The 16,593-nt window shown below is 36.1% G+C and overlaps 1 protein-coding gene across 4 annotated transcripts in view; it reads right to left on the reverse strand.

Annotated features, from left to right (window-relative positions):
• Nucleotides 1-4,674: 4,674 nt before the first annotated feature.
• Nucleotides 4,675-16,593, reverse strand: part of LOC106878603 (kelch domain-containing protein 10) — a 19,035-nt gene continuing 7,116 nt past the window's right edge. For all 4 annotated transcript variants that reach the window (XM_014927869.2, XM_014927870.2, XM_052967481.1 and 1 more), the window contains 8 exons: nt 15,495-15,579; nt 14,299-14,471; nt 13,665-13,801; nt 10,064-10,148; nt 9,347-9,413; nt 9,144-9,191; nt 7,535-7,671; nt 4,675-4,987 (listed from right to left, as the gene is read on the reverse strand). In XM_014927869.2, the coding sequence (XP_014783355.1) occupies nt 4,772-4,987; nt 7,535-7,671; nt 9,144-9,191; nt 9,347-9,413; nt 10,064-10,148; nt 13,665-13,801; nt 14,299-14,471; nt 15,495-15,579 (948 nt within the window). In that variant the 3' untranslated portion in view covers nt 4,675-4,771. The remainder of the gene's footprint in view (nt 4,988-7,534; nt 7,672-9,143; nt 9,192-9,346; nt 9,414-10,063; nt 10,149-13,664; nt 13,802-14,298; nt 14,472-15,494; nt 15,580-16,593) is intronic.

The following is a 16,593-nucleotide window of genomic DNA, read 5'->3' on the forward strand; positions in this document are numbered from 1 at the left end:
TTATGTGAACATGTGAACTAGTGATTATTATGTGAACATGTGAACTAGTGATTATTACATAAACATGTGAACAGGTGATTGTTATGTGAACAGGTGATTGTTATGTGAACATGTGATTATTATGTGAACAGGTGATTGTTATGTGACAATTGTTTTTGTTAGTACTTTGTGATATTTCTTGATAACAGGAAATATTTTAAATCATGTTGATAATTGAAAAACTGGTGAAGACTTCAGAGATATATTTTGATAATAGTGAATGTTGTGAAAATTATGTCAAAATAAATATAACAGTAGTCATATTTTAATTATATAGAAAAGAAAGGTAGTGGAAAATTAAAAATATTCCAATAAATTAACCAATAATAGACAGACTTTGTATGAAAATTAGTTTTATGTGCATATGTATGCATATGTATGTATGTTAGTTTGTATGTATGTTACTATGTATGTATATACAAATTTGTTAAATTTTATGCATATATATATATAATGTTTTATAAAGTGCCTATAAAAGAGCACAAGACACATAACTATTAAGTTAGGACACTATATGTTCTATTATACCCCAAAACAGACGTTTTGGAGAAAAAAATTGTGTCATAACACACATAAGTCCATGTTACAGGTTTGTTGGCTATAATTATCATTCATAGAGTACTGATATATAATACAAGACAAGAGGATGTAGTGTGAAATTATTTGTTCATAATATCTTTACATGTGTTTAGGTGTGTCTGTGTATACATACATACATACATACGTGTGTGTGTGTATTCATTTGTTTATGAGTGAATATAAGTGTATTCATTTATGTATGTACACATATGTGATTTTATATAAATTTTAATAATGTTTTCATGATTAAACTAAGCAATCAGATAATTAATATTGCTAGCTGCAGATGACTGTGATTATTTGACTTCAATTATTATTATTCGTTAGATTATACAGTTCAGTAATTAACATTCTAGGAATAATTTATAGGCACATATGGTGGGGAGAAACAATAATTACACTAAAAAAACAAACAAATAAATAAAACAGTGTGTGTGTGTGCGTGTGTATTAAAAGATGAACAATGCTACAAGTGTTCTGAAGTTACTCAGAACCCCAAAATATAATCCGTCCAATTCTTATTTGGTTATAACAAATCCTAAATATATTTCATAATTTTTTACAAATGTCAATTATTCTTATTCAATAGCAAAAACTATAATGATGAAGATGACAATACTAATTAGCATCTGATTTATAGACATGTATATATGTATAATTGTGACTCTGAACAATCAATACATAGTGATATTTTTTGAGAGAGTTTTTATTATTAATATTATTATTTGCCCTGGTGGTAAGTAAAAGAAATCATTATTATTATTATTATCATCATTATTATTATTATTGTTGTTGGTGCTGCTGTTATTATTGTTATTAATGCTCAGTGGCATTTTGTCCATCTTTACATTTTGAGTTCAAATTCCGCCAAGGTCGACTTTGTTTGTCATCCTTTCAGGGTCAATAAAATAAGTACTAGTTGAGTACTGGGGGTCGATGTAATCAACTTATCCTCCTCCCCAAAATTTCAGGCCTTGTGCCTATAGTAGAAAAGATGATTGTTATTATTATTATTATTATTATTATTATTAAGGCAGCGAGCTGGCAGAATCATAAGTATTTAGTCTGTCACTATGTTCTGAGTTCAAATCCGCCGAGGTCGACTTTGCCTTTCATCCTTTCGGGGTTGATTAAATAAATGCCAGTTACGTACTGGGGTCGATGCAATTAACTTAATCCCTTCACCCAAATTTGAGGCCTTGTGCTTCTAGTATAAAAAAGATTATTATTATAAAGGCAGTAAGCTGGCAGAATTGTTAGCATGCCGGGCGAAATGCTTAGCAGTATTTTGTCTGAGTTCAAATTCTGCCAAGATCGATGTTGCCTGTCATCCTTTCGGGGTCAATAAAACAAGTACCAGTTGAAAACTGGGGTTGATGTAATTGACTCACTCCCTCCCTCAAAATTGTTGGCCTTGTGGCAAAATTTGAAACCATTATTATTTTTTAAATTATTATTATTAATGCTTAGCAGCATTTTATCTGTCTTATGTTCTGAGTTCAAATTCTGCCAAGGTCGACTTTGCCTTTCATCCTTTTGGGGTCAATTAAATAAGTACCAGTTATGCACTGGGGTCAATGTAATCGCCTTAATACCTTACCCCAAATTTCAGGCCTTGTGCCTACAGTAGAAAGGATTATTATTTTGTTTCACTTATGTAAAAGCGTGCGTAAAACACCCCTGATATTTATTAATCAAATGTCATTTCTACATGTACTGATCATGTGTGTGTCTTGTCAAATGAATTAAATATACTTTGCTGAGGAAGTCTAATAAGACTGAAACATGATTGCTGCTTTTAAAGAACAAACGCATTCCAAATTGTCTTGTCCATATTAACTGTTTAGGTTGTGATTTATTAGAGTTAACTCCCTTACCTGTTGTTTGGTGATTTTAACACAAACCTAGTGGAAGTTTTTGTCTACGATAAATCTCAGTTGATCCAAAAAGTTTTTCAACTCACAATATTACATACATGGGACCATTTTACTGGATGTGTATTATAAATACAGAACACTCCTGAGTTACTTCTCAACTGTATTGTGATATTCAAAATGAGTATACCTACATGCCTCATATGTGTGTGTATATATATATGTCTGCATATATGTGTGTATATATATATATATACATATATATTATATACATATATATTAATACATATATATACATATACATTATATACATATATATACATACATACATATATATATATATATATATACACACATATATATATACATACATACATATCTCTCTATATATCATCATCATCGTTTAACGTCCGCTTTCCATGCTAGCATGGGTTGGACGATTTGACTGAGGACTGGTGAAACCGGATGGCAACACCAGGCTCCAACATATATATATATGTATGTATGTATACTTAAGGTGACAAACTAGCAGAATCATTGGCACACTAAACAAAATACTTAGCAGCATTTTATCCGTTTTAGTGCTCTGAGTTCAACTTCGCTTTTCAGCCTTTCGGGGTTGATGAAATGAGTACCAGTTGAACACTGGGGTCGATGTAATTGACTGACCTCCTCCTGCAAAATTTGCAACTATGATAGAAAGGCTATATGTGTGTGTATGAGGCTGGTTGTGAGTACATGTCATTGTAATGACCTGAAAAAGCCCCAAAAGGCTGAATAGCATCTGCTGGTCTTGCTGGGATGATTTTCATCTGCCTCTCATATTTATTGTGATTTTAAGACATGTCCATAAAAGATGTTACTTTGGGATGAATACCACAGTAACAGTCCTATCAATGGTGTATATACAGGGTGGCCCAAAAGTAGGTTTATGGTTATTCAACTATCACTTTTGCATTCATATATTAACAGATTAGATTTTAATTATAAGAAAAATATGAAACCATTATTCTACGTTAATTTAGTTAATTGCAAGATAGAAATTTAAATGTAATAAAATGTTTTAAAAGAAATTTAAAGTGCCTACATGATAACTGTAAACTTACTTTTTTAGGCCACCCTGTACATTAATTACAAGAGCGTTGTAATTAACTGTTACTTAGATGGTTATACTTTCATTGATCTGATCATGTTTGTTTTGCAAACTGAGTAGAATATATTTTATTGAGGAGCTCTAAGATTAAAACATCAATTCACTTTAAAGACAAAAGGATTCATTCCTCTCTACATCGACTTTATTTTCCAAAATCTTCTGTTAGTGCTCTTGATGGACTTATTTTCCTTGCTTCATATCGTTAGAATGTAGGCATCCCTACCCTAAGAAGGATTTTTTAATCTATTAATTGCATACATAGTCTCATTAAAATTTATTAAAATAATTACTATGTTACGTAGGTAAGTCCCGACTGTATGAGTATTTAGTTTGCAGAATGTTTCCTTGAGGTACTTTCCCTCAGATATATCGTGGATATTTTTTTAAAAACTGCTTATCAATTTTTATGAATAAATTTTATTGAAATAGATGTGATATGGAAGATCTAAAGCAACAGCTGGGTGTATAGATCTTAATTTGTATTGTACACATATGTGTAGGATTGTGCAAATATTTCACTTTTATAGAATTCTATTACATTCCAAAATTGTGTGATGGTTAAAAGCAATTTATATAAGTTTTCCACTTTTACCAGATCTGCTTTCTGTATTTCAACAAATAAACTTTCATTTCATAAACCAGTAATATCTGTGTTATTTTTATATTAGAAATATTTATTGACTGTTTTTTTAACTTACTTCTTTTAACCTTTTGACACCAACCTGCCACCACTAACTCTATGATACAAATTTTGCTTTAAAGAGATCTAAATTAAAACCTTCAACCAAAATTTCATGGTAGTTCACATTCCAAATACCAGATTTATGTCAATTTTTATTTTACTAAATTCTTCATTATTTTTGAAATTAACTGAAACAAAGCACTGTATTTCAATAGAAATATGGAAACAAAAGGGTTAAATACTGTTTGCAGCATTAAATACTACCAACAACATTAAGGATTATAATACTTTAAATACTAATATTATAAAAACAACAAAACTAAAAGACAAGAATAAAATGACTAACAAATTTTTTGAAAACAGTTTTAATAATTTGTGAACAGATTCTTCACAAATAATTAATAGTAAATAAATAGCAACAATTAATATCATAAATTTATAAATCTATAGTAGGCAATTAGTCATTCTCTTGATCAGGTGTGAAGGAATACCAATTTCTCGAAGTTCATTTGCTTTCTTCAAGTATAAATGAGAACTATAATGACAAATATATCTCCAACACATTTCTTGTAAGCTTGGTACATCCAGTTGCATTCTAAACAGTGTGTTAACTCTTTGTTCATTTTCAGTAACACCACCAAATAAATACATGCAACCATTCTGAATAAAAAGAGAGCAAAAAAATAAAATTAAATAAAATTAAATAACATATAGGAACAGGAATGGCTGTGGTAAGAAGCTTGCTTCCCAACTACATGGTTATGGGTTCAATCCCACAACATGGCACCTTGGGCAAATGTCATCAACTATAGCCTTAGGCTGACCAAAGCCTTGTGAGTGGATTTGATAGATGAAAACTAAAAGAAGCCTGTAGCATTATATATAAGTGTGTGTGTATTGTGATTGAGGATGTCCCCAATCACTGCCTGACAACTGGTGTTGTATTTACGTCTATGTACCTTAGCAGTTCAGCAAAAGAGACTGGTAGAATAAGTACCTGGCTTTAAAAAGATAAGTACTAGGGTTGATACTTTTGACTAAAAGTACCCAGTACACTCTGTGAAGTGGTTGGCATCAGAAAGGGCATCTAGCTGTGGAAACCATACTGAAACAGACATCAGAGCTTGGTGCAACCCTGTCTCATCAGTTTAAGTTGAAACGTCCAACCCATGCCAGCATGGGAAAAAGGACGTTAACTGATGATGATGGTGATCAAGATGATAAACACCTAGATGGAAAACACATGTGGTTATAAACCGGAGAGAGAACATACATTAGGTTATATCTTATGGGAAGAGAACATAGAAGTTTGATAACCAAAAGGTTACGGTTTCAGTTCAGTTGAGCTTCATTCAGATTCAACTCAAGTAAACTATAACTAGAAGATATAATTGGTTGTGCTGCGCGCGCACACACACACAAAATAGACGGTTGTCTCCCCTTACCAGCGCGCGCGTAAGCACAAATACACACACACTAAATTAAGCTATCAGCACCAGTTGTCTCCCTCACACAGATTAAGATATCACCATCAGTTGCCTAGCTTACATGTACCACATTGATATATAAACCACATAGTTGTCTCCTCAATAAGATGCCACTTCCAGTTGCCTACCGCACATGGATAAAAACCACTGACAGCTTAACGTGAGGAACACAGAGAAAGAAATAGAGGAAACAAGGAATCAGCGACTGCAGGCAGTAGTCATAGCTTTTTGCAGGCTTTCCTAGACTAATGAGTTTGATGCCATTAACGGTACCCTTTACAAATTAATGCCTGCAGGAAAGATGTGAGCCAGAAGGGAATTCTAGAGGGATGAGTGACATTCTGGGAAGAAAGGACTGGATGTAGCAATTGGTGAGAAGCCAGCAAAGTTGGACAGAATGGAGGTGATGAGAGGAAGGGAGACAAATCGGACGGGAGTGCTTGAGTTGCAGTTATATGAACCCAGCTACCCACAAGGAGCAAAGGCCATTACAGTAGCTATAGAAAAAAAACAGAAAGAGTCGACAGCATGCCCATTGGCCATAGACTGGAACAGTTTGTGGGTGGCCTTTTCTGAATGCTGTCTAAGATATTTGCAAGTGCAGCAGCAGCTATTGCTGCTGCCACCACCAATGTCATCATCACCATCATCATCATTTTATGTCTGCTTTCTTTGCTGTTATAGGTAGAACAAGTTTGACAGGATTCAATGTGTTGGAGGACCACACCTTCCTACAATATCTCATTTTGGCCATAGTTCCGATGGCCGGGTGTCCTTCCTTTACAGTGGTTGGTGTTAGGAAGGGTAACACTTTGGGTGCATTTTTTATGGTACCAGCACTACAGTGGTTGCTTTGCCATCAGCAAGACTAAATAACCCTTTCAAGCCTTGTATTGTTAGTGTCTGATTTAATTACCAGACACTTAGAATGTACTGGGTGTTTTTTTTGTGACACTGGGACTGTTGGGAGTGAGGGTGGGAGTCTAGCTTGCAAAACAAGAGTGCTCCCCTTGATGGCAAGGAACAAATTTACTGCAAAAGGATAGCAATGGAGAGAATAATAAAGATAATAATGTTGAGATCAAAAATCAAAAATCAAAATCAAAAGCAAATCAAGATTGAAATCAAAATGGAAATTGTAGTTGTGGCTGATGACAGTGCCATCTGACTAGCACCTGTGCTGGTGGCACATAATAAGCACCATTCAATCGTGGGTCGATGCCAGTGCTGCCTGATAGGCTCCGTGCCCATGGGATGTAAAAAGCACCATCCGAACGTGGTCAATGCCAGCTCCCCATGGATTGGCTCCTGTGCCAGTGGCATGTAAAAAGCACCATCTGAACGTGGTTGATGCCAGTGCCACCTGACTGGCTCCCGTGCCAGTGGCACGTAAAAAGTACCCACTACACTCTTGGAGTAGTTGGCATTAAGAAGGGCATCCAGCTGTAGAAACCTTGCCAGATCAGATTGGAGCCTGGTGCAGCCTACTGGCTTGCCAGTCCCCCAGTCAAACCATCCAACCCGTGCCAGCATGGAAAGCAGATGTTAAACAATAATGATAATGATGGGGGTAGAGGAGACAGAAGAAGATGGAGGGGAAGAGTAATGTCAGGGGTTAGTGTGAAAGAAAGAGGGGATAATGAGGTGGATTGTAAATAATAGGTTAAAATAATGAGGAGCTATAAACTGAAAGAAAATGGTTAATGAGAAAACTACTTACAGGTGAAACAGCAGATCCATGGAAGTATAAATTCTTAGGCATTTCTCCAACATAAGTCCATCTATGAGATTTTAAAGAGAATCTCCAAACATCTTTGAAAATCATTTTGTTTTTCGTACCTCCACAAATATATACATCTGTAACAATATCAACAAGTGGATGATATTAACTTTATATTATGGAATGATATTACATATTTCATTCCTTTAGAAGTACATACAACCAGAACAATAATTACATTATATAATCAATGTGATATTGTTATTTCAATCTTTGAGAAATATAATAGCACTTAGAATAGAATCATAGATAAGAAGTTTAATCCTTTTCTTACTAGAGTGCCGCCTGACAATCAATGCCAGTGCTGACTGACTGGTCCCGCTGGTGGCATGTAAAAAGCATCATTCAAGCATGGTCATTGCCAGTGCGGCCTGACTGGCTGCTGTGCCGGTGGCACGTAAAAAGCACCATCTGAGTGTAGTCGATGCCAGTACCACCTGACTGGCCCTTGTGCTGGTGGCATGTAAAAAGCACCCACTACACTCTTGGAGTGGTTGGCGTTAGAAAGGGCATCCAGCTGTAGAAGCCTTGCCAGATCAGATTGGAGCCTGGTGCAGCCTTCTGACTCACCATTCTTCAGTCAAACCGTCCAACCCATGCCAGCATGGAAAGCGGACGTTAAATGATGATGATGATTTCTGTTGAAATATGCTGTCTGTGTTTCAGTTAATTTAAAAAATAATGAAGAATTTAGTAAAACAACTGACATTATTAAGCTACTGTTTGGAAAGTAACAAGAAAGTTTGATGGAAGGTTTTAATTTTGATTAGTTTAACCTTCTAGCATTCAGATCACTCTGTCAAATGTAATGTTTATTTATTTACCTTATGTTAAATTAAACTTTGATATTTCAATGATGTGACTTTATTTTTAGAATAACAGTGTAGGTCATGTGAGAGGCTGGATCTGGCCACAACAAAAAAACAGGTAGGACCAGATATGGCTGGTTTAAATGCTAAAGATTTAAAATGGGAAGTTTCTATCTTGAGTATGCAGGTATTTTCAGAATGGAGTGATGACTGTGCCTTGCTTAGTTAAGGGTTGCCCTTTGGCAAAGTATAGCACCCATTCAGCCACCCTGTCAAGGATACAGTGCAGTCATGGGAATGCAGTATGGCAGATTGTGAAGAGGTAGTGAAAGAGCTCAACTGAGCCAATGGGGCTCAGTTGATACTGAGCGGAGGAATTTTAGAAGATCAATGGTCAGGATTACTCAGCTCTATCAAGAGAGTAAATGCAACGCATCCATAGGGGTAACTTCCATGGTTGTGTAATCAGGTAATGAAAGATTTACTATGACTCAAGCTCCCAGTTCAGATTCATAATAATGGAATTGGATGGCAACAGAAAGTCATGGGAATCCGTGAAAGCAGTGTAACCAAAGCAAGAGTATCATAGAACTAGGTGCAGTCTCAGGTAGGCTGATTTGAAAAGGGTTAAAGCAATGTGTGTATATGGTAGCATACATTGACCATGGGATAATGAACTTAGATCAATAATAACTGACTAACTAATCAAGTGAAGAGAAATAAATTAAAAAGTAGCTTACAATGTTTATAATGAACACAGCCATGGCATTTCCTATCTGATGGTAAATCTGAAATAGAAAATAATATTAGGACAAAGATTTCAAAAGTTACCATTTTGTGGGAAAGGATTTGATCGTAGCAGTGTCAATCTTTAATTTCCAATTAGACTGATATGAGTTAACGAGGAATATCAATTAATGGTGAAGCAAAAATCTATACTGACCATTCTTAATGTCTCTAGAGCTTGTGATGTAAGACCAACAGAATGTGTCAAAGTCTAAAACTGGAATCTGAAACAGACAAAAGACAAAAGGATTAATTAGGGTGCAATGATTCCCCCTTCCCCTACAGACTAACTAATTAATGAAAGATTAAAACAGAATGAATCAATCATCAAGAAGCTAACAGGCGGCGAGCTGGCAGAAACGTTAGCACACCGGGCGAAATGCTTAGTGGTATTTCGTCTGCCGCTACGTTCTGAGTTCAAATTCCGCCGAGGTCAACTTTGCCTTTCATCCTTTCGGGGTCGATAAATTAAGTACCAGTTATGCACTGGGGTCGATGTAATCGACTTAATCCCTTTGTCTGTCCTTGTTTGTCCCCTCTATGTTTAGCCCCTTGTGGGCAATAAAGAAATAAGAAACTGCAGAAATCTATCAAGTGTGTGTATGTGACCATCCCCCACTGCTTGACAACTAGGGCTGGTTTGTTTACATCTCTGTAGTTTAGTGGTTCAGCAAAAGAGACTGACAGAACAAGTACCAGACCAGACCAGACCAGACCAGACTTAAAAAAACCCCAAAAAACCTAAGAACTGGGGTTGATTTGTTTGATTTTAAAAACCCCTCAAGGCAGTGCCTCAGCATGTTCAATGAATGAAAAAAAAAAAAAAAAAGCTGAAATGAACAGGGGAGAAAAATTTATTAATTTTAACTATTACCTTAATCAGATCAAAAACAGAAGAATTGGTACCTCCTCCAAAAATATATAATTTTTTGCCCTCAACTACAGTTTCATGCCGGTATCTACAATGTAAACATGAAAAGATTTTAAAAAAAATATGCACATAAAATTTCATGTTAAAATATTTATGGCATATTTAATTGATTTCAGCTTCTTTATTTCTTCACCAGACAAATGAATTTCATCAAATATAATAATAAAAATAAGTAAGATTCAGTCATTAATATTCAGTAGTAAAACAGTTACAATCAGCGTTATTCTCAGTAAAAAACAGAAGCAATTTAGAAGCAGGCATGGCTGTCTGGTTAAGAAACTTACTTCCCAAACATGTGGTCTCAGGTTCAGTCCTATTGCACAGTACATTGGGTAAGTGTCTGTTACTATAGATCTGGGTCAACCAAAGCATTGTGAGTGGATTTAGCAGACGGAAACTAAGAGAAGCCTATCACATATCATCATTTAACATCCGTTTCCCATGCTGGCATGGGTTGGACGGTTTGATTGAAAACTGGTAAGTTGGTTTCTACAGCTGGATGCTCTTCCAAATGCCAACCACTCCAAGAGTGTAGTAGCTGCTTTTTATGTGCCACCAGCATGGGTGCCAGTTATGAAACACCGGCATTGGTCACGACTGCAATCTCACTTCGCTTGACAGGTCTTCTCAAGCAGAGTATATTGCCAAAGGTCATGGTCACTTGTCACTACCTCTGTGAGGTCCAAAGTTCAAAGGGGTGCTTTTTATGTGCCAGTTACAGGACACTGGCATTGGCCACAATTACGATTTCACTTGGCCTGACAGGTCTTCTCAAGCATGGCATATTGCCAAATATCTTATTTGCTTGTCATTGCCTCTGTGAGGTCCAGTGTTTGAAGGTCATGCTTTACCACTTCGTCCCATGTCTTCCTGGGTCTACCTCTTCCACAGGTTCCCTCCACCGTTAGAGATTGGCACTTCTTTACACAGCTGTCCTCGTCCATATGCATCACATGACCAACTTTTATCTCAATGCTTACATTATTGTGCATGCACACTGACATTGCACATCCAACGAAGCATGCTGGCTTCATTTCTTTCAAGCCTTCGCATGTCCTTGGCGGTTACAGCCCATGTTTCACTGCCATGGAGCATGGCTGTTCGTACACAGGCATCGTACAATCTTCCTTTCACTCTGTGGGAAAGGTCCTTTGTTACCAACGAGGGTAGGAGCTCTCTGAACTTTGCCCAACCTATTCATATTCTAGCAGCTATACTCTCAGAGCATCTACCTCCGCTTCTGACTTGGTTACTTAGGTAACGGAAGCTATCAACTACTTCTAGTTTTCCCACCAGGCATTTGATGGAGTCTATTTTCTGTACATTTTTGGTATTAATTGTACCTGTGCACCTTCCACACACAAAAGCTATTTCCCCTGTTAACCTTCTTCTATTATTGCTGCACCTCTTATGTGTCCATAGCTTACATCAGGTACATCTTAAGGAGTTACTACCTATGCTTTTTCTACAGATCGAGCAGGGACATCGACTTGAAGAGATTTGTGATTTGTCTGCTTTCCTACTTACTAAGACTTTGGGTTTTGCTAGATTTTGTCTGCTCTCCTACTTACTAAGACTTTGGTTTTTGCTGTGGACCCCTGACTAAACAAGCATCACTAATGTTGCTGTGCAAAGAATAAAGGACTGATCATAGTAACTAAGTGCAGTGTTGTGTGAGTGAAATATTGCAGAGGTGATGAAATCCTATTGCAATTTAATGCAAAGTGATAGAACTTTAAACATCATTACTCTAACACAATCTTTTCCACTTACAACTGGAAAAAATGAATGGAAAGAGAATTGGCACAATTGCTAGGGCATCAGTCAAAATACCTTGATGTAGTTGTTTTGATTCTTTACATTCTGAGTTCAAATTTTCATAAGGTCAATTTTGCTTTCCTTCATTCTGGGGTCTATAAAATGAAGTACCAGTCAAGTACTGGGGTCAATATTACTGATCAGCCCTCACTTCTCAAAACTGCTGATTGTGTGTCTAAATTAGAAACAATTATTATTATTGTGGTTGACTGGTAATGCACAAATATGAGCTAAAAGTGCTGCATCTACAAAGATTGCTGGACAGTGAGGCATGGTTGCCATTCGTAAGTCACATTTTTCTACTGCTTATCTTTTGATAGAGCTGCAGTCCTGGGTCATGTGAAAACCAAGCTTGAGTATCTGGCACTAGAATGTAGTTTAGGCACTCACATTTCTCCACCATTTTGGAAATCCAGCTGGTGGTATGTTAACCCTTGAATTGTATAAAGAATCAGTGATGGACAAAATCAACGTTCTTAGGAAAACACTGGACATGCTAAAATCAACTGAACAATCTAATCTGAAGAACTTTCAACTTGAAGACTATAAAGAACTTCTAGAAATCACTAATTTGGCTGTTGAATAGGGGTGACATTACCTGTTCAGGATTAACTCTACAGGTGCAATAGTGTTATCAGCCACACCTGTTTGAGATGCGTATGATGCAAGAAAACAGTTGCATGCACTTTATAAGTGTCCAAATAAGGCAGATTTATGGAGTTATGTTGAGTAGGTGTCGTTATGTGTAGGACATACCTGGCTAGCAGCTGAGTCAAAAATGAAGATCACCTTTCCACTTTCCTTTGATCAGGAAGAGCAGATAGTTTCCTATGATTTGTGACTGTGGCAAAAAACATTGTAAGCAGAGCAAAACTGAAAGGACTGAAGCCTGACATGTTCCTCTTTGACTGAACTGTCACGAACGTTTTCAAGAACCATGTGGAGAAACGTTATGGTGAAGAGAGAGGTACTGCCCTACTGTAAATTTGTTGAAAAGTGGATGACAGTAACAAGTATGGCTCAGGTGAATAAGCTTACTCTCAGCATGTGGCTATAAGCTAGAAAATACAGCTAAGAGAAAGAGCAGTTTATGTTCGGAGTCAGAGTAATCCTAGGTCTGTGGGTCTCTTTGATTGGCCTTAGGTAGCTGTCCTTTCTATGTAAACCTATTATTTCAGTAATTCTTTCCCATTGCAATGACCCTCATCCATTGTCCTTGTTGCATATAGCTAATAAAGAAGTTGTTATTAATTATTATTTCTATAATTATTATTGTTGTTATCATTATCATTTATTGCAAGCTGGCAGAATTGTTACAATGCCAGGCAAAATGCTTAGCGGCATTTTGTCTGTCTTTATCCTTTTAGGGTTGATAAAATAAGTACCAGTTGAGTAATGGAGTTTGTATAATCAACTTACACCCACATCCCCTGGAATTTCTGGTCTTGTGCCAAAATTTGAAACCATTGCTATTATTATTATTATTATTATTATTGCTGTTACTGTCATTGAAAATGATATTTAAGGAGAACTGATGATCAACAACTGAAATTAGTATAATTCGAGAAATGAGTAATTGTAAAGTTAAGCCAACAACATGTTGATAGCCTGGTTAAATCACACACACACACACACACACAAAAGCCATCTAATGAATTTAGCAGTAAAGTAATTGTTCAGTAAAACCAACATAAATACAAAACTGTACAGAAGATCAATATCTAACCTTGGTTCTGGCGGGTTTTTACATTCAATATATTCCCAAGATTTTGTGCTAAGTTCAAGACGGTAAAGATCCAACATGTAAATTGTACCTTCTGTACCGCCACAGATGTATATGTAATTGTCAATTGGATGCATAGTCTGAAAAATAAGACAAACAATTATACACGGTGTCCACAAGGTCTGGGTACATGGAGTAAATAAAATCATAACATAAACAATTAAATATAAGAAATAATAATTTCTTAATGTATTAATCCCCATGCACCCAGACTTTGTGGACACCCTGTATAACACAGATTTGTATAACATGATTGTATAACACAATTACACAATAGAAATACAAAATGCAAGATGAATTTGTCAAGTAGATCATGCTGCCAACTCTTTCCTCCTATCAGATATACAGAAGACAATAACAATATCCCAAACTCAAAATTTCAGAACCTTACAATATCTTTCACTTGTTTTAGTTATTGGACTGTGACCATGTTGGTAAAACAGGTGATGGTTGACAACAAGAACATTCGGCTGTAAAATCCTGCTCTGCAAGTAACTCTCCAACCAAACCCATTCAAGCATGGAAAAATCAGACATTAAACAAATGACCAAACAATGAAATTATACATAAGACTTACATGTCCATATCTCTTTGAAGGGAAATTTGCTGCATCACCATTTAATGGTTGGCAGGGAATAAGTTGCCATTCTTGCTTGAGAAGATCGAGTTGATAAATGTCATTGCTACTGTTCATGCCAAATGGCAGGCCTGATCCACCAAACACAATTATGCAGTTTCCAAGAAGACACACTTAAACGAGAGCAGATTATCATTGGTTAGGGGTGCATTTAGTAAAAGGGTTCATTTAATATAAGAAGATTAACTCATACAATTCATGGATACATACATTTCTACATACACATATGAGTTCAAAAAAGAAAAACAACAACGTGAGGACGTGATACAGATATTGTGTTACTGGACGCTCAGGAAAGTAAAGAAAGAGAATCTGACGTTTCGAGCGGAGCTCTTCGTCAGAAATATAGGAAAGTCCAAAGAAGGGAAGACGGAGGAAGAAAAAATCACCATACATACACACACACAAGTATTTAGTGGTCTTACATAATAGATGCATTTTCAATTATATATTACACAGACCAGAAACTTACATATAAAATGATTTCAAAATATCACTTTTTGTGCCAGTGCTGTGTAAACGCATTTGTGCCGGTGGCATGTTAAAAGCACCCGGTACACTCTGTTAAGTGGTTGGCATTAGGAAGGGCATCCAGTCATAAAAACCATGTCAGAGCAGATTCTGGAGTTTAGTGCAGTCCTCTAGCTTGCAACCTCCAATCAAAACGTCCCACTAATCATGCTAGCATGGAAAACAGATGTTAAATGGTGATGATAATTATATATAATATATATAGTCACTATGTGTTGGTACTCCATCGCTTACGACGTCGAGGGTTCCAGTTGATCCGACCAACAGAACAGCCTGCTCGTGGAATTAACGTGCAAGTGGCTGAGCATTCCACAGACACATGTACCCTTAACGTAATTCTCGGGGATATTCAGCGTGACAAGGCTGACCCTTTGAATTACAGGCACAACAGAAACAGGAAGTAAGAGTGAGAGTAAGTTGTGGCGAAAGAGTACAGCAAGGTTCGCCACCATCCCCTGCCGGAGCCTCGTGGAGCTTTAAGTGTTTTCGCTCAATAAACACTCACAAGCTCAAAGACAAAGCAGTGAAGTTCTTAGGTGATTTTAACTTAGAAACAAATATAAAATAAAGGCAGATGATTCCCAAAATGCTATTGTTTGACTTACTTGAATGAGAAGCAACCTGCGTTGGTGCTGGACCTGTTGTTTTTAACTTTGTCCATACATTTGTTGATATGTTGAAAGACCAAACCTGTGAAAATAGAAAAAAATATTTCAGATGTAGGAAGAAATTATACAAAGTTTTGAAACAGAGAAAAAAAAAAAAACCTTGACTAAAGAGAAGATTTCATAATCTACACCATTAATTACAAAATAAGAATAAAAAGCATAATTTAGATAGAAAAGAAAACTGTATTCTATCTTTTACAAATGATCTGTAGCAAAGGTGGCCATAATGCAGCTCTCAAAGCTATTCATCACCATCATTATCATCAATTAGTATCCACTTAACTATGCTTGCATGAGTCAAATGGAATCTGTTGAAGCAGATTTTTTAAGGTTAGATGTCCCTCCCCTCTTTAACCCTCTCCTATTTCTAAGCAAGGTAATATCTTCCCATAGCTGTTGGAGGGTTAGCAACATGAAGAGCATCTGGCTGCAGAAAATCTACCTCAACAAATTCTGTCAGCAGGACAGTGGACTGAAGCCAGATGCTCTTCATGTTGCCAACCCTAATCTGTTTCCAACAGATAAGGGTTAGCAACACGAAGGGCATCTGTCTGTAGAAAATCTGCCGCAACAAATTCTGTCACCAGGACAGTGGACATTAAAATGATGATAATAATATATGTTTATGTGAACTGAGAGTAAGACATGTTCCACAGTACCCAGAATATGGAGAACAAAAAGAGGCATCTAACTAGATTTTATAATGTAATTTTCTTTTTATCTGTTTCTGCTGTTAGTAATTTAACATATTATATCAAAAATAATTTCCTTCCATTCATATGTAATTTGGTCAATTGAAATTTTCCTTGGTAATATTTCCCTGTGGCTCAACATGTTTCTATGGAAGATAAAAAAATGAAGGACACCACATGTATGATGGTGATGCTCATTTTACAACTATAGCATGTTATCAAGACAAGGTAACACACACATTATATATATATATATAAATATGCATGGTTTTTTATATGCTAGCCACTGATATAATCATTCAATTTTTATATATATATATATATATATATATATATATATATAT

Source organism: Octopus bimaculoides, chromosome 4 (genome assembly GCF_001194135.2).
Source record: "Octopus bimaculoides isolate UCB-OBI-ISO-001 chromosome 4, ASM119413v2, whole genome shotgun sequence".
Lineage (NCBI taxonomy): Eukaryota > Metazoa > Mollusca > Cephalopoda > Octopoda > Octopodidae > Octopus > Octopus bimaculoides.